This window comes from Oncorhynchus nerka, linkage group LG24 (genome assembly GCF_034236695.1).
Source record: "Oncorhynchus nerka isolate Pitt River linkage group LG24, Oner_Uvic_2.0, whole genome shotgun sequence".
Classification (NCBI taxonomy): domain Eukaryota; kingdom Metazoa; phylum Chordata; class Actinopteri; order Salmoniformes; family Salmonidae; genus Oncorhynchus; species Oncorhynchus nerka.
The window spans coordinates 32,849,995-32,874,762 of NC_088419.1; the positions used below are offsets into that span (position 1 = coordinate 32,849,995).

Below are 24,768 nucleotides of genomic sequence, written 5' to 3' on the forward strand. Positions count from 1 at the left end.
ACTTTGAATCCAGGGCGAATTTGAGCACGTAGCCGGAGTTTTGCCGGACGATATACGCTATCGATTGGATGTTTTCCACAGCACTAAAGCGATGTCAAAGAGACAACACCGACGATACTCAGTGTCTTTAGTCGAATGGAATCCACTCCACATTTGGAGGTAAGTGAATGTAGGCTACTTTGGCGTACCGGTAACATGTCGTTATGTGAATGATATGCATGAAATTCCCTAGAAATAAAATGACATATTTTCAGTAAGCATTCAGGTATAATGCATTAAAAGGCCTACTTGTCAGGAGCAACATATTATGACCACTTTATAATGACTTATAATCATCTCCATGATCTGCTAAATAACAGCCAGTTTGGTTGAGAAATGTATTCATGGCGAGGCACAACGCAAGCCTTGTTATAAAACATTACAGTTGAAGTCGGACGTTTACATACACTTAGATTGGAGTCATTAAACTCGTTTTTCAACCACTCCACACATTTCTTGATAACAAACTATAGTTTTGGCAAGTCGGTTAGGACATCTACTTTGCATGACACAAGTAATTTTTCCAACAATTGTTTACAGACAGATTATTTCACTTATAGTTCATTGCATGACAATTCCAATGGGTCAGAAGTTTACATACACTAAGTTGACTGCCTTTAAACAGCTTGGAAAATTCCAGAAAATTATGTCATGGTTTTAGAAGCCTCTGATAGGCTAATTGACATCATTTGAGTCAATTAGAGGTGTACCTGTCGATGTATTTCAAACTCAGTGACTCTTTGCTTGAAATCATGGGAACATCAAAAGAAATCAGCCAAGACCTCAGAAAAAAATTGTAGACCTCTACAAGTCTGGTTAATCTTTTGGGAGCAATTTCCAAACACCTGAAGGTACCACGTTCATCTGTACAATCAATAGTACGCAAATATAAACACCATGGGACCACGCAGCCGTCATACCACTCAGGAAGGGGATGCGTTCTGTCTCCTAGAAATGAACGTACTTTGGTGCGAAAAGTGCAAATCAATCCCAGAGCAACAGCAAAGGACCTTGTGAGGATGCTGGAGGAAACAGGTACAAGAGTATCCATATCCACAGTAAAACGAGATCTATATCGACATAACCTGAAAGGCCACTCAGCAAGGAAGAAGCCACTGTTCCAAAACCACCATAAAAAAGCCAGACTACAGTTTGCAACTGCACATGGGGACAAAGATCGTACTTTTTGAAGAAATGTCCTCTGTTCTGATTAAACAAAAATAGAACTGTTTGGCCATAATGACCATCGTTATGTTTGGAGGAAAAATGGGGAGGCTTGCAAACCGAAGAACACCATCCCAACCGTGAAGGATGGGGGTGGCAGCATCATGTTGTGGGGGTGCTTTTTGCTAGAGGAGGGACTGGTGCACTTCACAAAATAAATGGCATCATGAGAATGAAAATTTATGTGGATATATTGAAGAAACATCTCAAGACATCAGTTAGGAAGTTAAAGTGTGGTTGCAAATGGGTCTTCCAAATGAACATTGACCCCAAGCATACTTCCGAAGTTGTGGCAAAATTGCTTAAGGACAACAAAGTCAAGGTATTGGAGTGGCCATCACAAAGCCCTGACCTCAATCCTATAGAAAATGTGTGGGCAGAACTGAAAAGGCATGTGCGAGCAAGGAGGCCTACAAACCTGACTCAGTTACACCAGCTCTTTTCAAGACCAATGGGCCAAAATTCACCCAACTTATTGTGTGAAGCTTGTGGAAGGCTACCTGAAAGTTTGACCCAAGTTAAACATAAAGGATATGCTACCAAATACTAATTGAGTGTATGCAAACTTCTAACCCAAATCCAAATCAAATCAAATTTTATTTGTCACATACACATGGTTAGCAGATGTTAATGCGAGTGTAGCGAAATGCTTGTGCTTCTAGTTCCGACAATGCAGTGATAACCAACAAGTAATCTAACTAACAATTCCAAAACTACTGTCTTATACACAGTGTAAGGGGATAAAGAATATGTACATAAGGATATATGAATGAGTGATGGTACAGAGCAGCATACAGTAGATGGTATCGAGTACAGTATATACATATGAGATGAGTATGTAGACAAAGTAAACAAAGTGGCATAGTTAAAGTGGCTAGTGATACATGTATTACATAAGGATGCAGTCGATGATGTAGAGTACAGTATATACGTATGCATATGAGGTGAATAATGTAGGGTAAGTAACATTATATAAGGTAGCATTGTTTAAAGTGGCTAGTGATATATTTACATCATTTCCCATCAATTCCCATTATTAAGTGGCTGGAGTTGGGTCAGTGTCAATGACAGTGTGTTGGCAGCAGCCACTCAATGTTAGTGGTGGCTGTTTAACAGTCTGATGGCCTTGAGATAGAAGCTGTTTTTCAGTCTCTCGGTCCCAGCTTTGATGCACCTGTACTGACCTCGCCTTCTGGATGATAGCGGGGTGAACAGGCAGTGGTTCGGGTGGTTGATGTCCTTGATGATCTTTATGGCCTTCCTGTAACATCGGGTGGTGTAGGTGTCCTGGAGGGCAGGTAGTTTGCCCCCGGTGATGCGTTGTGCAGACCTCACTACCCTCTGGAGAGCCTTACGGTTGAGGGCGGAGCAGTTGCCGTTCCGGCGGTGATACAGCCCGCCAGGATGCTCTCGATTGTGCATCTGTAGAAGTTTGTGAGTGCTTTTGGTGACAAGCCAAATTTCTTCAGCCTCCTGAGGTTGAAGAGGCGCTGCTGCGCCTTCTTCACGACGCTGTCAGTGTGAGTGGACCAATTCAGTTTGTCTGTGATGTGTATGCCGAGGAACTTAAAACTTGCTACCCTCTCCACTACTGTTCCATCGATGTGGATAGGGGGGTGTTCCCTCTGCTGTTTCCTGAAGTCCACAATCATCTCCTTAGTTTTGTTGACGTTGAGTGTGAGGTTATTTTCCTGACACCACACTCCGAGGGCCCTCACCTCCTCCCTGTAGGCCGTCTCGTCGTTGTTGGTAATCAAGCCTACCACTGTTGTGTCGTCCGCAAACTTGATGATTGAGTTGGAGGCGTGCGTGGCCACGCAGTCGTGGGTGAACAGGGAGTACAGGAGAGGGCTCAGAACGCACCCTTGTGGGGCCCCCGTGTTGAGGATCAGCGGGGAGGAGATGTTGTTGCCTACCCTCACCACCTGGGGGCGGCCCGTCAGGAAGTTTGAGTTCCTGTATGTTTCCTTCATCACACTATGTCTCGTTAGTCATGAGGCATACGCCCCTGCCACTCTTCTTACCAGAAAGATGTTTGTTTCTGTCAGCGCGATGCGTGGAGAAACCCGTTGGCTGCACCGCATTGGATAGCGTCTTCCCAGTAAGCCATGTTTCCGTGAAGCAGAGAATGTTGCAGTCTCTGATGTCCCTCTGGAATGCTACCCTTGCTCGGATTTCATCAACCTTGTTGTCAAGAGACTGGACATTGGCAAGAAGAATGCTGGGGAGTGGTGCGCGATGTGCCCTTGTCCGGAGTCTGACCAGAAGACCGCTACGTTTCCCTCTTTTTCGGAGTCGTTTTCTTGGGTCGCTGCATGCGATCCATTCCGTTGTCCTGTTTGTAAGGCAGAACACAGGATCCGCGTCGCGGAAAACATATTCTTGGTCGTACTGATGGTGAGTTGATGCTGATCTTATATTCAGTAGTTCTTCTCGACTGTATGTAATGAAACCTAAGATGACCTGGGGTACTAATGTAAGAAATAACACGTAAAAAAAAAAAAAAAACTGCATAGTTTCCTAGGAACGCGAAGCGAGGCGGCCATCTCTGTCGGCGCCGGAAGTTGAGGAACCCACTGGGAATGTGATGAAAGACATAAAAGCTTAAATAAATAATTCTCTCTAGTATTATTCTGACATTTCAAATTCTTAAAATAAAGTGGTGATCCTAACTGACCTAAGACAGGGAATTTTTACTAGGATTAAATGTCAAGAATTGTGGAAAAACTGAGTTTAAATGTACTTGGCTAAGGTGTATGTAAACCTCCGACTTCAACTGTATAACAAGTTATAAACCATTATACCTGGATAAAGTATTACCATATTTTAAAAGTATCCATATCTGATACAGGAAATAATATTCTGACAATAACATACAAATAGAAAGATACATATAGATCTATTCAAATAACCAAGTATTATTCAATTCACTTCATCCCTGTTTTATATACAGAAATGAAAGCCAAAATATGTCTTTCTGTTTGCCACCATTATATTACAAGTATTTCATTGACATTGCAAATAGACTATACAGTGTACAGCACATAGCCTACATCAGGGATTCACAAACCTGTTCCTGAGAGCTACCCTCCTGTATGTTTTCGCTCCAACCCCAGTTGTACTTACCTGGTTCAGCTTATCAACTAGCTAATTATTAGAATCAGGTGAGCTAGATTGGGGTTGGAGTGAAAACCTACTATACGGCATCTCCAGGAACAGGATTGCAGAGCTCTTCTCTACATTCTAGTAGCTTCCTGGCAGAAGTACCTTTTTAGGAGATGCTTACAGTGAACAACAGTGGTAAAGATCTCTTTCACCACTGTTTTCATTGCATGTTCATTGAGTTAGCAAAATTATTGGTTAGGTAAGGTGTCAAGGCACCTGTGTACAGTTTATATTATTCACGTTGGAACCTGGACATAAAATATAATTTGTTTGACAGTAGTAAAATGAACCCTCTCCCCAACATAAAAAATATGTTCACATGACTTTTCATAATAACTTGCTGTGACTTCCTGTGTAATGCATGCATCTGCTTGTGAGTTCCATTTATTCTGTACCAATTGGGGAGAAAGAGTGGGTTGAGAACCAGAAATCAGAATCTTTGGTTCAATATTGAACAAGGTTACCAAAAAGTGCACAGTGAATAAGGAATCATTTGTGGGATAGCTATCTCCTCTAAACGAGGTTGGTGAATCTTTGTGTGTTTACCAATGTAGAAGGTCTGATTAAATCCCTGTCACTCCATTCATTCAACCACCTCAAAGACAATTGGTGTACCCTTTTGTATGAGTCAAATAACTGTCTTTAGGCCAACACATAGCAGTGATCTAAGTGCCACACTATGATTGTACTAACCTAAATTATATTTGTGCTGTTTCACCAAATGAGCAAATTAATATAAACAATTGACCTTCATTGTTCATTCGAGGCTTACAGAATGAAACCAGTATAAAGATGTGAGACAAGACACTAAGTGTGCCCCTGATGGGCATATGTATATGTTTTATTTAACCTTTATTTAACCAACCCTTGAGGTTTTGAGGATCACCTGACGAGATGTCAGCAGGAAGTAGTCAGCGTGTACACATAACACAAGAGCACAATACAATACATTAAATACAATTACAATGGTCAATGACATTTTCTTCTATAAGAGCTTTAAACTCAGGCAGCGACACTCTCTCCTCCACTTTTAAAATATTTTGTAGCTCGTATAAAATGTATAAGGCCCCGATCCCGACTTAAGAATTTATGCCTTTCCTACGCACTTCTCAGTATTTGGTATTCAGACTTACCTTATTTGGCTCTGCAGGTGTGGCTACCTTGCGCGTTCTGAATACATTTCATTCAATCGCTGAAAACCCTCCCACCTCCTGGCCAACAGATTATTTAATTCAATGGGGTTTTCAGTATATTTACCTTAAACCATCCCTTTTAATGCGGTACACCTTTTAGTTTGAATTTTGTCGACGCGCTAGAATATATTGAGAGTACAGGTTCAGAATAATAGGGATCAATTGAAGAAAACCGTTGAAATAATGCATATTCGTCTCTGTTTCAGTATCAATTGGTAGAGAAAAATGATGTAGAGTATTTAGGTTTAGTAAGGTATTTATGAATCATTAAAAAAATGTTTCGAGAGCCTTTACTCATGAAAGAAATTTACACTTTCAGTTCTTCAACCCATGTTAAGGTTGGAAGATTATTCTACATATAATTATAATAAGGGGAATAGTGTACAATAGTAGCCTATTCCCCGGTCTATTGCCTACACTATCCATGAAACTGTCTGATGACGCGGCCTAGTATTGCGCCATAGGTCGGTTTCAAACTGTTACGGCTTGGTCTGCGCTCCACTCCATTACGATTTAATCAGCCTACATTTAAAAAATATATATATTATCAACTGTTACTAATGATCCTCAGCAACAAGCACATGGCCATGCCGTCATTTACAGAGGAAGCAAATGAAGGTAAATGAAACAATATGGAATAATAATGTAGGCCAACTGAAGGGAAATAACAGTACATTTGCATTTTAATTTGTTTGGTTATTAGGCCTACTGATTGTCAATACTGATATTTAACATGATATAAATAGGAGACAGATAAAGTCAGGGTAGCCTATAATGAAGACATTAGAGAATGCCCATCCCTGCAAGTTAAAAGGCCATACAATTTAAATTATGCATAATGGTACAGGATTTCATAAACTTTACTGCTTCAGTTTGCTGCCATATGACTGGTTTCGCATTCCCTTATCCAAACGGATTACTCATTTATTACCTAGCTCTTATCAACTTGTAAACGACAGTGCATGGAGAATGGTGTAATTTCTATCGGAAGTAGATTATTTTTCCATTTGGAACGGGTTTGTTCGCTAGACCTTATTCTGTAGACACTGCTCCGCCACGCCTACATTTATTCCATCTTCACTCAAAACGAATAGCGGGTGAATAGCATGCTATTCTCATGCCTAAATTCAAGACTGACAAACGTTATGTTGTGTAACTAACATACTGTATCCGTTATATCGCAACCAACCATTCTGTCAAATGCGTTGTACATCAATTGTACAGCCTGAGTATGCACAGAGCTTTTCTCTCGAAGGCAGTTAGTTGCCTTGAACGTCACACGGTAGGTAGTTTGGGCCCTCCACTGTGCCTCAAACCCAGGAGCACTCCCACTCATTCAAGAGGCGGTGTCCAGCTGTCCTAGTAACAGTTGGCATGGAACTCTTTGTTTTGGTGACTAATAGGCTATAGCCTAGAAACAGAGAAGACAATGTTATCTATTAGCCACCATGACTCTTACAATGGACTTCCGCTAACATTCTGGCACAGAGCAGCACCAGGATACTGTGGCTGTGGGATGTCACATCTATAAATGATGATAGCTCTATGTGTATTTATATCACAGTTAGCCACATGAGGATATTCATTTTTTTATGATGTGTATGGATTGGCTTCAATATGTGTTATCTCATATTTAATTCCATTGGTCCCATAAATTATACAGGGTGTATATTAATCAATAATGTCTCAGGTATGTCTTTCACTATATTCCACTGATCTTATAGGACAATGAATAATAATGTATTCCATCCACGGTAATCAAATAGGACAACATTTCATTCATTTGCAGACTGCACATCCCTCCTCTTATGATATGTCTGTAGCAGCACCCTTCTCCGTCTCCACACAACCCCCCCCCCTATTATGATGGACTCAAACCTCTGCCCCCAAATCATACTGGGAGGGGTTGTATAATGAGTGGGTCAGGCCATTGTTGTGGCCCGTCCACGGTGCCCATTCACAAAAGCATTCCTTGGGGTTAGCCAGCGACCCCTCTGCAGGGGGTCAGGGTACTATGGGAATATCTCATTTTAGCTGTGAACGAGACTGGGGTGAGCTTGAGATGATGAGTTTGGGACTCTGTGGGAGTTTGTGAGTGAGAGTCCATGGCTCTAAATTTGAGAGAGAAAGACAGAGAGTGCTTGTGTGTGTGTGTGTGTTGTATTAGTATATGCACAATGTTTCATTGCCGATCCAAATACTGTATTTAATTGGGTGTGTGTTAGTGCCATTTTAGTTTGTTGTCTTACTCATAGGGTGTGGCTAAGCTGTGGACAAATCTTTCATCACACTACTTCATTGTACTTACAGTGCCTCACATCAACACAGGATTAGGATCAGCGTCTCTCTGTCTCCCAATTCTCATTTTAAGGTAGGTTTAACAAAATATACTGCTGTTTTCAAGTTAAACTAAATACCCGGCTCTTGTTAACACGTTTATGATTCATTTGTGTGTTCTCGCAGCAAAGAGAATGTCATTTTATTGATTGACAACACAAGGGGAAAATAAAGAAGACCGTAGAATAACTACTGCCAAAATGAACTCTGATCATCTTACATTACACTTGGTGTGTGATAACAGAGCTTCCTGGATTGATAATGTACAGCACTAACAGCCAACTGTTTTACATCAGGGGTATCAGCACAACATCAGCACAGCATGCTGCACTCTCCTGGGTCCAAATGACATTGGGAAAAATATTTGACTGCATTACAAAGAAATAACAAATGCCACACATCCTCATCATCATCAGGAAATTAAATGATTTTGTGTCTGCCTTTCTCTCACAGATTGTTACCCAGGTGAGTGCAACATGCTGTGCAGTGTGCATAAAATACTGCATCTGTAGTTAATGAATTGACATGGATTTCCCACAGATTTCACTCACCTGGTGTCCCAGGTCAGAATCAGTCCCAGATAAGAGGGGAAGGATGAAAACCAGCAGTGCTGCAGCCCTCGAAGCCCAGAGAAAATGGGGTTCTTCTACACAATCTATTTCTAATTTAATTGAATTAGGACCTAATCCCTATTTTTTTTCGCCATGTCCTCTCTTCCCCACCCTCCATCCCTCTCCAGGATGTATGAAAATGCACCTGCCTTGGTGGCACCACAGAGGGTCTTGGGTGATCGTAGGACAACTCAGGAGGAGATGCTGGGCCAGACCAGGCAGGTGATCCAGGGGATGGAGGCCCTGAGACTAGAGCACCACTCTCTCCTGGAGGGCCTACTGGGGAGCCTGCACTGCCTGGAGGTGGAGGGGAGCCAGAACCACGAGGAGCCCAGCCCTGCCCAGGAGAAGGCCAGGGCCATCCGCCGCTCGCTGGACACCCTAGAGCTTGGGCTGGGCGAAGCGCAGGTCAGATACATTGAATTGTAATCATTGCAATTTGCAGATGAAGAACAGATGCTGCTGATGTAATAAATGTCTGCAGGGCAAAAACATTCTTGACTTTTGTAGGATATCTCTTGTGTAGAAAAGTAAAATTCTTTATTCAATTATTTTGTTTATACATGTGGCAGGAATAAAAAATGCACAAACACGTTGTGGCTGTAGCAGCCTATGTGGGTGATGTGCAGATCAGATGTCTATGGTACATTATATGCCAAAACTCTTAAGTTAATGTTTCAGTCTCTTAGTCAAAATCACATGTGGGACTGCGCTCAGATTTTGGATCAAGAATATCTGTTTCTCATTCTTTGTCTATCTTAACATTTGTCAGGAGGAGAACGCGTTGTTCAATTTGTAGCTAGCCACTGTGTTTCCTGTTTCACTTCTGTTTTGCCTGATGGACCTGACCGAGGTCAGAGGTTAAGGGTACTGCTTGTGGCAGCTGGGGTAAGCTTTCTTTAGCTTAGAGCAATTTGCATAGTATTGTCAGTATGTATCAAGTTAGGGTTGAGGTCATGTCATGGGAGGTCAGATGATACTTGCTTGATGTCAGCCACAGTAATGCAGCATTCAAAACTACTGGGAACTCAAAAATCTCTGACTTCCGACTTCAGTGTGTTGAAGACAACTAGGAACTCTGGAAAAACTAGCAACGAGTGGGAAAAATAGTTTTGAACGGTCTTCCAACTCGGAATTTCAACTCAGGAACTAGGGCCTCTTTCCGACTTTCCAACCTAAATATCCCTGACGTCATGATTTTACCTCTTATTTTTCTGATTTCCCAGTTATCTTGAACAAACCATAAGGCAAGACATGGTAAGAAAAACCTATGCAGTTTCAGGTTAAAGGCCTATCTGGGTTTTCCCCCATAGAAATAGAATTACGAAAACGGACATTCCCATGCAAGTGTGATGGGTGGACTGGCGGCCATATTGTCTTTTCCAATAATTATTTTCCTACCTCCCCTTCCCTAGGTCTTGCTGGCACTGTCGGCCCACCTTAGCATGGTGGAGGCGGAGAAGCAGAAGCTGCGTGCTCAGGTGAGGCAGCTGTGCCAGGAGAACCAGTGGCTGCGGGACGAGCTGGCCAGGGCACAGTGGAGGCTGCAGGAGAGCGAGCAGAGTGTGGCACAGCTGGAGGAGGAGAGGAAGCACCTGGAGTTCATGAGCTGCCTCCGGCGATATGATGATGACGGCGATGACCTTTCGTCCCCCGTGAGTCAATAGTCACCGCCACAGCACCACATTAGGATTCTCTTATTTTTCATCATAGTTTATTTCGAGATGTTCAAGTGATTTCAAGTAAAGCATAAATACATTTTATCAGATCAAAAACAAACTTACAGGCATTAATCCACCCCATTTAGCCATCAGGAATTGTAAAAAATAAATATGTATATTGGGGCGGCAGGGTAGCCTAGTGGTTAGGGCGTTGGACAGGTAACCGGAAGGTTGCAAGTTCAAATCCCAAATCTGTCGTTCTGCCCCTGAACAGGCAGTTAACCCACTGTTCCTAGGCCGTCATTGAATTATTTTTTACAATGACAACCTACTCAGGCCAAACCCAGACAACACACCTCTGGGACTCCCAATCACAGCCAGATGTGATACAGCCTGGATTTGAACCAGGGATTGCAGTGACATGTCTTTCACTGAGATGCAGTGCCTTAGACCACTGCGCTACTCGGGAGCCACTGGGATTTAAGTCCCTACAGACAGCAACATTTCCTAGATCATGTTTGAGAACTTTAAACTCAAATGCAGGTCAGACAATATGATTCCTGGTTTTTGGTGGCAGCAGTGGGATCCATGCTATAACAGAAGGCACAGAAGAAGCCAGAGTTTCTGTCAAGGTACTAAAGAGGAGACTTTTGGAGACAAGCATGGGTTCAACAGTGCCACAGAATGTGTGAATGCATGCCAAGCCAACAACTTTTGGTTCCCAGAACAATTAATCAATGTTACAGATAGCATTCTAGCATCTCTAACAACTTATTTTCTCGCAAAACCATTCCAGGACAGTCCCAAAAATTGTAGGGTGATGACATGAACAGGGACGTTTTTCTTCCACATTGTCAATGTATCCAGAACATGAATCACCTGATATGTTCCCATAACGTTTTGTTGGGCTTTCTTCTCAGTCAGACAGGAGTGGGAACTTAACCTCATGTTCTAGGAACAATTCTTGTTAGCTGTGTGTGCGCTAACGATAGTGATAATACAACCCTAGCTTTACTCACCAGGAAGAGATGGATTCCAGCAAGGAGACACTGGATGACCTCTTCCACAATGACGAAGAGGAGAACCAGGGCCATGGCAGTAAGCACTGGGTGGGCAGGGGATTAGAGACCGGGATTATTACCGTAATCTAAACTAGAATCGTATTCAGTATCAGAATGGCCTACTATGTAGCTTTCAAACATTCTCTGGCACAGTGAAACACTAACAGTAACAGCAATGATAGTCACAAAATAAAAACAAAATACATTTTATTCCCCTAACGACAATAGTACAATTACTAATTGTTGTAATGGTGTTGGTGGTATTATTTTGTCAGTGTCACAAATTATTTGTTGCATGTATTAGAAGCTAGCAAGCTAGTATTACTAGCTAGTAAACTAGCGGTAGAGATAATGGTCACAGTTTCTATGTCATTAAATAAGGTAGACTCCATATTCCCTTCAGTTCAGCAGCACAGTAGCAATGTGGCGATGGCTGCCGCCAACCAGGGTGGCTACGAGATTCCAGACCGTCTGCGTACGCTCCACAACCTGGTGATCCAGTACGCCTCGCAGGGTCGCTACGAGGTGGCCGTGCCTCTCTGCAAACAGGCCCTGGAGGACCTGGAGAAGACCTCCGGACATGAGCACCCAGATGTGGCCACCATGCTTAACATTCTGGCCCTAGTCTACAGGTGAGCCCCACGGGATGCCGGAGAATATGATGACGGACCACAGGAACGATCCTGCGTTATATTCAGTTATGTTCTCCGATGAGATATTGTTCCACCAGTTTGATAAGAGTAAGATGGGATAGTGTTTGTAATGGAAAGAATCTGATCAGAGAACATAAAACATATCATAGTGATGACAGCATAGGCCTATTGTCTTTATTACACTGAAGTTATGCATCCTTCAATGAGTGCTCTTATGGTCTTCCAGTCATATATGGCTAAATATGAATATCAATATTTTCTTATTTTTCCCAAAATGAATTGGTCAACGTTATGGTACCATCGATTTAGAATTATGTTACTTTTGAATAGACAACAGCTGACATGAGCTAAGTAATTGATCCAGTTTTGTGCATTCCTCATGTAGGGGGCACCTAGCTTTCCCACAGATGGCAATGGGCTAGCAGGTTCTAAACTTCAAAGAAGCAGTGGCTGCCAATAGAGGAAAAATATCAGGTGTCAAATGTCAGTGTTGAAGCACATTATGATGCAGGAAGTTTATAAGGACATGGGCTCCGCCTTTTTGGAATAGCTGCCAGGCACAAATGTTTGTTTTTTCTTCTGTCTGTATGATTTAGTGTGGAAATCCTACCTGCCAGCCACACCATTTCATTCAAAGCACGATCCACCAACTCTGCAGCCCAATCCCAGCCTAATGTTTGACAGTGAAAGCATTCGGGTTTAACATGATAAATAGTCAGTTACTCTCCTCACATGATGGGAACCATTGTTGTTGTTGAAAACAGCCAAGATCTGGCAACCCTAACCCTGGTTTTACCCTGAGGTTGCCGTGGCGATACCCTAGTAACCACCCCTCTCCTTCCAGGGACCAGAATAAGTGCAAAGAGGCAGCAAACCTTCTCAACGACTCGCTAGCGGTACGGGAGAGGACCCTTGGCAGGGACCACCCGGCGGTGAGTGTATGACCATCACTTTGTGTCTATGTGTGTGTATGACCATAATTTTGTGTTTGTGTGTGTTTGTCCCTGACCCCACTGTTGTGTTGCTCCCATACCTGCTTCCCCTTCCAATCCTAAGGCTGACAGCTACTAGTCACTGTAGCTGTCATTGACCTAGCGGCTGTGTGAGTGTCACTGACCCTGTGTCTAATGTTCCCTATCCTCCTCTCAGGTGGCTGCTACACTCAACAACCTGGCTGTGCTTTATGGGAAGAGTGGGAGGTACAAAGACGCCGAGCCACTGTGTAAACGAGCGCTGGAGATTAGGGAGAAGGTGGGTCACTAGGTGTTTGAGTGTGTGTCTGTCTGTCTGTCTGCCTGCCTGCCTGCCTGCCTGCCTGCCTGTCTGTCTGTCTGTCTGTCTGTCTGTCTGTCTGTCTGTCTGTCTGTCTGTCTGTCTGTCTGTCTGCCTGTCTGCCTGTCTGTAAAAATAATAATAAAACATGGATTTAACAGTTTACATCAATAAAGGGATCATAGCGTTCACCTGGATTCACCTGGTCAGTCTGTGACTCCTAAATGACTAATATATAAATGTAAACTGTGTGTGTGCCTGTGTGTCTGCATTTATCTAAATAGCTCATCCTACCCTAAACTCCTAACCCTTGTTGATTTAGATACTGGGTAAGGAGCATCCTGACGTGGCCAAGCAGCTGAACAACCTGGCCTTGCTGTGCCAGAACCAGGGGAAATATGGAGAGGTGGAGCAGCACTACCAACGGGCCCTGGACATCTACCAGACCAGGCTTAGCCCCGACGACCCCAACATGGCTAAAACCAAGAACAAGCTGGTGAGAGTCTGGTACCCCTTCCACACTACTGAGCTGAGCTGAGTTTTAATGGTCTGGCTTGGTTAAGCATCCGTCATAGTTGATAGAAGTGTGCTGGAATGATGAAAGGAAAATACCGGGACACTAGCATCTAGTCCCAAACAGTGCCTGGGCTAGAACTCCATTTTGAAAGACCATAAAAATCCTACAATGTAATTTTCTGGATTTCTTTTCTCATTTTGTCTGTCATAGTTGAAGTGTACCTATGATGAAAATTACAGGCCTCTCTCATTTTTTTAAGTAGGAGAACTTTCACAATTGGTGGCTGACTAAATACTTTTTTGCCCCACTGTATCTCCCTTCCTCTCTTAGGCCTCCTGTTACCTAAAGCAGGGGAAGTTTAAACAAGCAGAAGTGCTGTTCAAAGATATCCTAACCCATGCCCACGAGAAGGCCAGTGGCTATACAAATGGTAAGGACCCATCATTTACATCTTCCATCCAGGTTTTTATTTTGAAAAAAGTATGGAAAATGCCTCTAGTTCCCAGCCATACCTGGGTTGAAATAGTACTTTAACTCTTTCAAATCCTTGAGGTGTGCTGTGTTTCGCTTAGCCTGCATGCTGGATGGGTGGGTTTGCACTTTGGGGGCTATTCTATTGGTTCCATTACACCAGTTAACTTGTCTGTCTGTCTGTGTATTTATCTGTCGATACAGGGGAGGTCAAGTCCATCTGGATGCAGGCAGAGGAGAGGGAGGAACAGGTGAGCAAACTCAGCCCCTCATATTTGATCAAATCTCATTTCACCTATTACAACCATAGTAAACAATCTGCCCACACTGGACTATAACCTGCACAGCAACCAATGCTCCAACCAACTGAGCCATTATTCACCATTCTCCTGTTGACCATGTTTAAAAGTGTGCTCCTCAGGGCAGACAGAGAGAAGGCCTGTCTATAGGAGATCAAGGTAGCTGGGACAGAACTCGCAAAGTGGACAGGTCAGTCATCTCCATGCTCCGGGTGACATTTCCACTAGGTACAGCTCTAGGATCAGCTTCCCCTCCCCTAATACCAACCTTAACCATTAGTGGAGAAAATACTAAACTGACTCAAGATCAGCATCTAGAGACAACATTACCAAGAAGTCGTTCCTATATCGTTCCTATATCGTATTTTTGTCTCTACCTTCTTGCCCTTTGTGTTGTCTGTGCCCAAGAAACCCTGTTTTGTGCTGCTACCATGTTGTTCTGCTGCCATGTTGTGTTGCTACCATGTTGTTGTCATGTTGTCTTGTCATGTGTTGCCGCCATGCCATGTTGTTTTCTTAGGTCTCTCTTTATGTAGTGTTGTCTCTCTTGTCGTGATGTGTGTTTTGTCCTATTTTTTTAAATCCCAGCCCCTGTCCCCGCAGGAGGCCTTTTGCCTTTTGGTAGACCTTCATTGTAAACAAGATTTTGTTCTTAACTAACTTGCCTAGTAAAACATTTTTTTTAAAGATTCACCATCTACCCAGTAGTTTTCTGACTGAGTATGCTGAATTTGTCCCTTGAGTCACTAATGTATGGTCAGTTTCTCATTCTCCCTCCCTATGGTTAAGGTAAGGAGTTGGGGCGGGAAAGCTGATCCTAGATCTGTGCCTAAGGCTGGGCAAATTCGTCCTACTCCATTAGGGTCGTATTAGGCATGAAATGAAAGAAAACAGGCCGAAACGGGGAAGGAATACCTGGAATTGTCCAACAAGAAAGACTTCTGTTGCAAAAGGTTTTGCTATGGTGTACACTAATGAATATTACCTGGCTTACACAACCCCTGACCTTTGACCCCGTGCAGTGCCACCATTACCAACACCCTGAGGAACTTGGGAGCCCTCTACAGGCGACAGGGCAAACTGAAGGCAGCAGAGACAGTGGAGGCGGCGGCCATTCACACCCCTAAACAAGTGGGTTCGGTCTGCATTTAAAAATATATATATATTTTATTTAATATATAATATATAATATAATATATATTATTTAACTTAATATAATTGTTTTATTTAACTTTTATTATTATTTGTTTGATTTATTTTTACAGTTTAGATTTATTTTTAGGAAGGGAAAAAAAAGGCAAGTGTTCAGTTATAGTATGGTCCACATGAATGTATTGTTCATAATGAAATTCCTAAAAAAATCTAATCAGATTTTATTGGTCACATACACATGGTTAGCAGATGTTATTGCGAGTGTAGCAAAATGCTTTTGCTTCTAGATCCGACAGTGCAGCAGTATCTAACAGGTAATATCTAACAATTCCACAACAAAACCTAATATCTAACATATTCCACAACAAAACATAATACACACAATCTAGTAAAGGAATGGGATGAGAATATAGAAATATCAAATATATGGATGAGCAGTGACAGAGAGGCTAAGATGCAATAGATAGTAAAGAATAGATAGTGAAGGATACAGTATGCAGTATATACATATGAGATGAGTAATGTGAGATATGTAAACATTCTTAAAGTGGCATTATTAAAGTGACTAGTGATCCATTTATTAAAATGGCCAATGATATCAAGTCTGTAGGTAGGCAGCCGCCTCTCTTTGCTAGCGGTGGCTGTTTAACAATCTGATGGCCTTGAGAGAGAAGCTGTTTTTCAATCTCTCTGTCCCAGCTTTGATGCACCTGTACTGACATAGCCTTTTGGATGGAAGCGGGATGAACAGGCAGTGGCTTGCTTGGTTATTGTCCTTGATGATCATTTTGCCTTCCTGTCTCATCGTTGTTGGTAATCAAGCCTACCACTGTTGTGTCGTCTGCAAACTTAATGATTGAGTTGGAGGCGTGGCTGAGAACGCACCCTTGTTGGGCCCCAGCGGAGTGGAGATGTTGTTTTCTACCTTCACCACCTGGGGGCGGCCCATCAGGAAGTCCAGGATCCAGTTGCACAGGGTGGGGTCAAGACCCAGGGACTCAAGCTTAATGATGAGTTTGGAGGGTTGAATGCTGAGCTATATTCAATGGACAGCAATCTTACATAGGTATTCCTCTTGTCCAGATGGGATAGGGCAGTATGTAGTGTGATGGCGATTGCATCGTCTGTGGACCTATTGGGGCGGTAAGCAAATTTAAGTGGGTCTAAGGTGACAGGTGAGGTGATATGATCCTTGACTAGTCTCTCAAAGCACTTTATGATGACAGAAGTGAGTGTGACAGGGCGATGGTAATTTAATTCAGTTACCTTGGCCCCCATTGTTCCTGTCTTTGGTAGCGGTTCGCGTCGGTGGCACTGTATTGTCCTCAAAGCATGCAAAGAAGCTGTTTAATTTGTCTGGAAGCAAGACATCGATGTCCGCGACGGGGATGGTTTTCTTTTTGTAATCTGGAGGGAATAACTACACTGTTTGTATTCGGCCATATTCCGTGTTGCCTTGCCATGATTAAATGCGGTGGTACGTGCTTTCAGTTTTACGTGAATGCTGCCATCAATCCACGGTTTCTGGTTAAGGAAGGTTTTAATAGTCACAGTGGGTACAACATCTCCTATACCCTTCCTTATAAACTCGCTTGAGGAGTTAGCATATACGTCAATGCTGTTATCTGAGGCTACCCGAAACATATCCCAGTCCACGTGACCAAAGCAATCTTGAAGCGTGGATTCCAATTGGTCATGTACTGCAATAGATATGATCGAATTTAGGTAGCCTTGTTCTCAAATAACCTTTGTTAAAATCCCCAGCTACAATAAATGCAGCATCAGGATATATGGTTTCCAATTTGCATAAAGTCCAGTGAAGTTCCTTGATGGCCATCTTGGTATCCGCTTATAGGGCGATATACACGGCTGTGACAATAACGGAGGAGAGTTCTCTTGGGAGATAATGCGGTCGGCATTTGATTGTGAGGAATGATCATATACATACAACCGTAACCACTTACAAGTAGGAAACGAGTTCACCCGCAAGTGACTTATTAATACCAATGAAATGTGAAGGTTTAGGAAATACCTGGCCAGGGAATGGCCAGGATATGTTTATCCTCCCACAATTAGTAGTATTGCTGTGTGTTTCCATGTTGTATGTGTTCATGAGATGTGTGTGTGTTTATGCATTTGTGTGTATGCATGCTTTTGAGTTTAGGCCCGCTCATGCAATCATGGGTTCATCTGTGTGTGCGTCTGTGTGTGTATAGAGCCAGAAGCGGTGTGTTCTAGCTGCCGAGGCCTCCAGCAACAGCACGGCCATGGATCACCAATGCAGCAGTAGTGAGAGCCTGACCTCTGAGGTGATCACAGTGAAGTACAACAGTGGCCTACATGGGGGAGAGGAGGTCAGCCGCAGTCTGGAATGGAATGGGGTGAGGAAGAGTACAATTCTCTACCGCTCAGGCTACGGCTACAGAGACTCATGAGCAAGGATGAAATCGTATATATGCATTCATCATCAATTGTCCGTTTTTGTCCGTCAAAAGTTCAACTCGAGTCAAGTTTTTCCGTGGTGAGGAAAGGCAGCTTATAGTAATGGCTGGAATGGAATAAATGGATTGGTATGAAACACATTAAACACGTGTTTGATGCCATTCCATTCAATCTATTCCAGACATTTATTACTATGAGCTGTGCTGGCCTTCTAGGCAGAGTTCCTCTGTCCAGTGTCTGTGTTCTTTTGCCCATCTTAAACTTTTCTTTTTATTGGCCAGTCTGAGATATGGCTTTTTCTATACAACTCTGCCTAGAAGTCCAGCATCCCGGAGTCGCCTCTTCACTGTTGACGTTGAGACTGATGTTTTTCGGGTACTATTTAATGAAGCTGCCAGTTGAGGACTTGTGAGGCGTCTGTTTCTCAAACTAGACAATCTAATGTACTTGTCCTCTTGCTCAGTTGTACACCGGGACCTCCAACTCCTCTTTCTATTCTGGTTAGAGCCAGTTTGCTCTGTTCTGTGAAGGGAGTAGTACACAGCGTTGTACAAGATCTTCAGTTCCTTGGCAATTTCTCGCATGGAATCTCCTTAATTTCTCAGAACAAGAATAGACTGACCAGTTTCAGAATAAAGTTCTTTGTTTCTGGCCATTTTTAACCTGCAATCGAACCCACAAATGCTGATGCTCTAGATACTCAACTAGTCTAAAGAAAGTCAGTTTTATTGCTTCTTTAACCTCTAGCGTCGAGCAATCCCGTATCCGGGAGCGTAATTATAGCCTCAAGCTCATTACCATAACGCAACGTTAACTATTCATGAAAATCGCAAATGAAATGAAATAAATATATTGGCTCACAAGCTTAGCCTTTTGTTAACAACACTGTCATCTCAGATTTTCAAAATATGCTTTTCAACCATAGCTACACAAGCATTTGTGTAAGAGTATTGATAGCTAGCATAGCATTAAGCCTAGCATTCAGCAGGCAACATTTTCACAAAAACAAGAAAAGCATTCAAATAAAATCATTTACCTTTGAAGAACTTCGGATGTTTTCAATGAGGAGACTCTCAGTTAGATAGCAAATGTTCAGTTTTTCCAAAAATATTAATTGTGTAGGAGAAATCGCTCCGTTTTGTTCATCACGTTTGGCTAAGAAAAAAAACAGAAAATTCAGTCATTACAACGCCAAACTTTTTTCCAAATGAACTCCATAATATCGACAGAAACATGGCAAACGTTGTTTAGAATCAATCCTCAAGGTGTTTTTCACATATCTATTCAATGATAAATCATTCGTGGCAGTTTGGTTTCTCCTCTGAACCAAATGGAAAATTGCACGCAGCTGGAGATTACGCAATAATTTCGACGGAGGACACCAAGCGGGCACCTGGTAAATGTAGTCTCTTATGGTCAATCTTCCAATGATATGCCTACAAATACGTCACAATGCTGCAGACACCTTGGGGAAACGATAGAAAGTGTAGGCTCATTCCTGGCGCATTCACAGCCATATAAGGAGACATTGGAACACAGCGCCTTCAGAATCTGGGGCATTTCCTGTTTGAAATTTCATCTTGGTTTCACCTGTAGCATCAGTTCTGTGGCACTCACAGATAATATATTTGCAGTTTTGGAAACGTCAGAGTGTTTTCTTTCCAAAGCTGTCAATTATATGCATAGTCGAGCATCTTTTCGTGACAAAATATCTTGTTTAAAACGGGAGCGTTTTTTTATCCATAAATTAAAAGAGCGCCCCCTATATCCAAGAAGTTAATCAGCAAAACAGTTTTCAGCTGTGCTAACATAATTGCAAAGGGTTTTCTAATGATCAATTAGCCTTTTAAAATTATAAACTTGGATTAGCTAACACAACGTGCCATTGAAACACAGGAGTGATGGTTGCTGATAATGGGCCTCTGTATGCCTATGTAGATATTCCATAAAAAATCAGCCGTTTCCAGCTACAATGGTCATTTACAACATTAACAATGTCTACACTGTATTGCTGATCAATTTGATGTTATTTTAATGGACCAAAAAATGTGCTTTTCTTTAAAAAAACAAGGATATTTCTAAGTGACCCCAAACTTTTGAACTGTAGTGTAGGTATTACAGACTCAGTCAGGGAGAGGTCGAAAATGTCAGTGAAGAGAGCAGTGGCTTGTTGTGTCACTTTAAAATCAGGGGACGGGCTCATTGTAATGGCTGGAACATAATTAATATAACGGTATCAAACACATTAATTTTATTCATTCCATTCCAGCTCTACTATGAGCTGCTCTCCCTTCAACTGCTCTAAATTTGCTATTTGGTTTAAATCCAGATCGTCCTGCTTAGGCTGTGTTTACAAAGGCAGCGAAATTCTGATCTGTTTTTCACTAATTGGTCTTTTGATCAGCCGTGAAAAAGATCTGATGTGAAAAAATCTGATGTGATTGGTCAAAAGACCAATTAGTGGAAAAAATATCAGAATTGGGCAGCCTGTGAAAACGCTTAGTCTATAAAAGTATGTGCTGCAGTTGATTGCCTACAGTGTGACTGTATAGCCCTACCCAGAGTATGCATGAGTGTATATGTACATGTATACAGACAATTGGGCCTGTGTGTGTAATTGGGGAGGACAGGCTCGTGGTAATGACTGGAGTGGAATGGTATCAAACACATGGTTTGATGCCATTCCATTCGCTCCGTTTCAGCCATTATTATGAGCCGTCCTCCCCTCAGCAGCCCCGACTGGTGTGTGTGTTTGTGTCTGTACGAGCATGTGCGTGTGGTGTGTGAGCATGTGCATACATACATGTGTATGAGCAGTTGCATGCATACATGTGGGTGAGCATGTGTGTGTAACCCTCTCTTGCTCTCTCTCCCTGTAGGATGACCGTGGCTCCCTGAAGAGAAGCAGCTCCTTCAGTAAGCTGCGAGCCTCCATCCGACGGAGCAGCGAGAAGCTCGTCCGCCGACTGAAGGGGGACAAAAACCCTGGCTAACCAGTCCCATGTCTGACTAGGCTTCACAGTTCACACCCTTGCCACAACAGAGGGCGGGGCAGTGGGCATGTATGGGGCACCAAGGCCCAGGCCTCAATTTAACAATGCCTAACCCCTAACCCCCAGGCACTTGTAGATCTGAAAGCATTGGATAGGTATAAACAATATACAACCTAGTGGGGAAAAAAGCAGGGCCATATTACTAAATGCAATACTTTCTGAAATACAGTCATTATGCGCCTAGGCTGTGGTTGTTTCAAACAGAACCCCATTGTCTTACATCAGATAGCATAATTTGTGTTTGCACTGATCGGTAGAGGGACTAACAGTCGAAGAAGTAGGAGTGGCGCCACCTGTTGAAAGACAATGACTGAATCCTAGCCCTTAGCTCCCATTTGTTGGTACTCTTTTGATTCCCTTTCAACATGACTGGCCTGAACAAAGCTTTAGATGGAACGCTTGGCCATTACCGTCCCAACCCTAAAGCCTTGTGAGATTCTGATACAGTACCATCGCCTTATTCTATGCCAGCCATATTTGCACCACCTGGGTATTGGTAATGTAATGGTAGCTCAAGCTTGTTTGCTTTTCTAGTCCTTCCCTATCATAAAGTACCCATTGGCAGAAGCTATAGTAGGGATGGCTTCAAACTATTGAGATGCGCCCTTTGATTATCTGTCTATGTGTAGCAAATGGGAGAACTGTAAAACTCACTGCTTAACCTGAGGGTGTCACTCCTTGCGCCATTGGAAAAGTCCTTTTCAATAGTGCCACGGGTTAGAACACTTCAGGAGGGAGGTCACGTGTGTTTGCGGGGCAGAGGTCCTGAGTTGGAAGTCTCGATATGAGTCGATCAAGGGGAAGCGGTACTCGCTAAGCAAGCAGCGTGACGTCCTTTATATATGTCGTAGACATGACTTGGCTCAAGCTACTGACATTCTCAACCCCTTCATTTACGTTTCATTTAATGTCTTGTTTATATGTGAACATTTCTCTGTAAAAACTATAGAAATGATAGAAATGTTTAAGAGCCAGGTTGTGCACATTTTCATGTGATTTTCATGTGATTTTTAAACACCTGCTGGATGAAAAAAGTAGAAAATTTCACATCGTAGTTGCATTTAAATATAAACACAGAGTATACCAAAAATTAGGAACAACTTCCTAATATTGAGTTGCACCCCCCCTTTTGCCCTCAGAACAGCCTCAGTTTGTCTGGGCATGGACTATACAAGGTGTCGAAAGCGTTCCACAGGGATGCTGGCCCATGTTGACTCCAATGCTTCACACAGTTGTGTCAATTTGGCTGGATGTCTTTTGGGTGGTGGACCATTCTTGATACATAAGGGAAACTGTTGAGCGTGAAAAAACCCAGCAGCGTTGCAGTTCTTGACACAAACCGGTGCACTTGGCACCTACCACCATACCCCGTTTAAACAAACTTAAATATTTTGTCTTGCCAATTCACCCTCTGAATGGCACACATACACAATCCATGTCCCTATTGTCTCAAGGCTTAAAATCCTTCTTTAACTGGTCTCCTCCCCTTCATCTACACTGATTGAAGTGGATTTAACAAGTGACATCAATAAGGGATCATAGTTTTCACATGGATTTACCTGGTCAGTCTGTCATGGAAAGATCAAATCAATCACGTTCACAGATATCTCATTCAAGGTAAACGCTGCAGATGTGAGCTCAATTGGAATCAACCGTTAAGCGTCAAGCAGGCTGTAGCTTAAGATTGAAACCTGGCCTTAAAGGAAAAATCCACTGAAAAACTATATTTTGGTATTTTTTAAATTAGTCCACTGTTAATTACAGTCCCAAAATGTTTTGCATGTCAGCAGTCAAGTTTTTTGGACTAACTCAGGGCACACAGGTCAAAGAGGTGTGCTCAATCACAAGAATAGTTAATGTTTGAGGGTTTTATTTTAAGAAACCTAATGCAAATGGTAAATCTAAGTGCTGGCATAGTGCTATAGGTCCAGGGGTGTGTCAGAAATATTTTTGCTATTTTCACAGCAGTAATGAACACAATAGTTGGCAGAAGGCCGAAAGGGCTGGGTTTTGATGAATAAACACGTTTTAGGTGTAATGTGGGCTTGGCGGCTCACTGGCCAATCAAGGCATTCCATGGCTTAATACCTCATGCATTTTTCGCAAATTCTGTATATTATTGCATTGTCATCAACTCCAATTCGGCTAGGGGCACAGAATATTCTCATCCTAGTCCATTGTGGATTGATACTACAGTTTATTAAATAGCATAGGCAACAGTAACTAGTGATAGGCAACAGTATTAAAAAAAATCCACTGTTTGCTCAATATCTTTGGAGTGTTGACAGTCAAGATTGTTGTAATTAGTTTCAATGAGTATAGGCCTTTATGCATCGCACTTATCCGCAAATAAAAAATACTAGTCTCCCGTAAATTGTATTGTATGTGTGAGGCATGTTCTCAATAAACAAGATATAGCCTTGGCCTACTGTCGATACAGCGTTAAAGTACTGAAAATGTTGAATAGCCTGTGTTTGGAGGAGCGAGTCTTTGGCAACTGGACAAGAGGTGGTCTTTGGAAATGGATACAAGCCATATGTTATGCACTGCAGGTAGGCCTATGTTAATTGTGAATATTGGCAAGTCACAAGTATACATTTTAGAAATGTTTTATGGATAGGCTCTTTGGCTAATACATGGCCGGGATAAGAAAAATACAATAGACACATTATACTAGGGTAAGGGTGGCCTACTATAGGGGCTTGTTTTTTTAATCAAATGAAATGGAAAACAAGCCATTGTTACAGGAAAATAACTTAAATGCTTCTAAATATGAGTTTCACCGGATTATCTCAGCTCTCGTTCCATGATGGTTAGGCCTATATAGCCTACATGTATGGAGTTTTAACGCACATCCCAAATAATAAAATGCGCTGTAATACCCTACATACTGTAGGTGTGACGTTGCACAGGATGTATTCACTGTTTTGACAAATTTGATATTTTAACAAAGCTCTGGTGATTTAAGATTTATTGGTGATTAAGATGTATTTGAAAGCGGTCTCATAAGCCAAACACTTCATCGATAGTCTTGACCACTTGGCGAATGCATTGGGTATGACATAAAAAAAAACAGCCTTCATTGAGAGGGGAGGCTATGCTTGGTTTTTAATCAAATGAAACAAAATTGGGGGGAAAAACACTTGTTTTGTATGATTCAAAATTCAAGGTTTAAGGCACAAAAAGCACACATAAAAAGCAAATAACAAGAGCAAAAAGCACAGCTCTTGTTCCATGTGCATATGGGCACCGTGCGTCAAGGCTGGCTGCGCTTCCGCTGTCAAAATCCATGCCATTACCAACCGTGTTACCACTAAGACCAGCATTCAGTTGCTCTTAAATATCCCCACCAGGTGCATACTGGAAATTGGCACTTTGGCGCACTTTTAAGGACACACTTCAGATATTACCACCTCTCCCACCTCAGCGCAAGCGAGCTCATATAATGCAGTCAAATTACCAATCTTGGCTCTAGGGTTTGAAAATACACTGAACAAAAATATAAACGCAATATAAACGTAAAGTGTTGGTCCCATGTTTCACGAGATGAAATAAATGATCACAGAAATGTTCCATATGCACAAAAATCGTATATCTCTCAAATGTTGTGCACACATT

The 24,768-nt window shown here is 42.3% G+C and overlaps 1 protein-coding gene across 1 annotated transcript; it reads left to right on the plus strand.

Annotated features, from left to right (window-relative positions):
- LOC115107870 (kinesin light chain 1-like) lies at positions 1-23,573 on the plus strand. Its single transcript, XM_029631583.2, has 15 exons — positions 1-159; positions 7,932-7,992; positions 8,698-8,977; positions 9,985-10,224; positions 11,253-11,328; positions 11,695-11,923; positions 12,789-12,876; positions 13,094-13,195; positions 13,539-13,712; positions 14,064-14,163; positions 14,409-14,455; positions 14,614-14,693; positions 15,526-15,634; positions 17,872-18,036; positions 20,977-23,573. The coding sequence occupies exons 3-15, from the start codon at positions 8,699-8,701 to the stop codon at positions 21,088-21,090; spliced, it is 1,803 nt and encodes a 600-aa protein (XP_029487443.1). The 5' UTR covers positions 1-159; positions 7,932-7,992; position 8,698; the 3' UTR covers positions 21,091-23,573.
- Positions 23,574-24,768: the final 1,195 nt, after the last annotated feature.

Coding starts and splice junctions, on each gene's coding strand:
- LOC115107870 (XM_029631583.2), top strand. CDS start 8,699: ATGTATGAAAATGCACCTGCCTTGGTGGCACCACAGAGGGTCTTGGGT. Junction 11,329..11,694: donor GGAGAACCAGGGCCATGGCA/GTAAGCACTGGG, acceptor TATTCCCTTCAG/TTCAGCAGCACAGTAGCAAT. Junction 15,635..17,871: donor CCATTCACACCCCTAAACAA/GTGGGTTCGGTC, acceptor GTGTGTGTATAG/AGCCAGAAGCGGTGTGTTCT.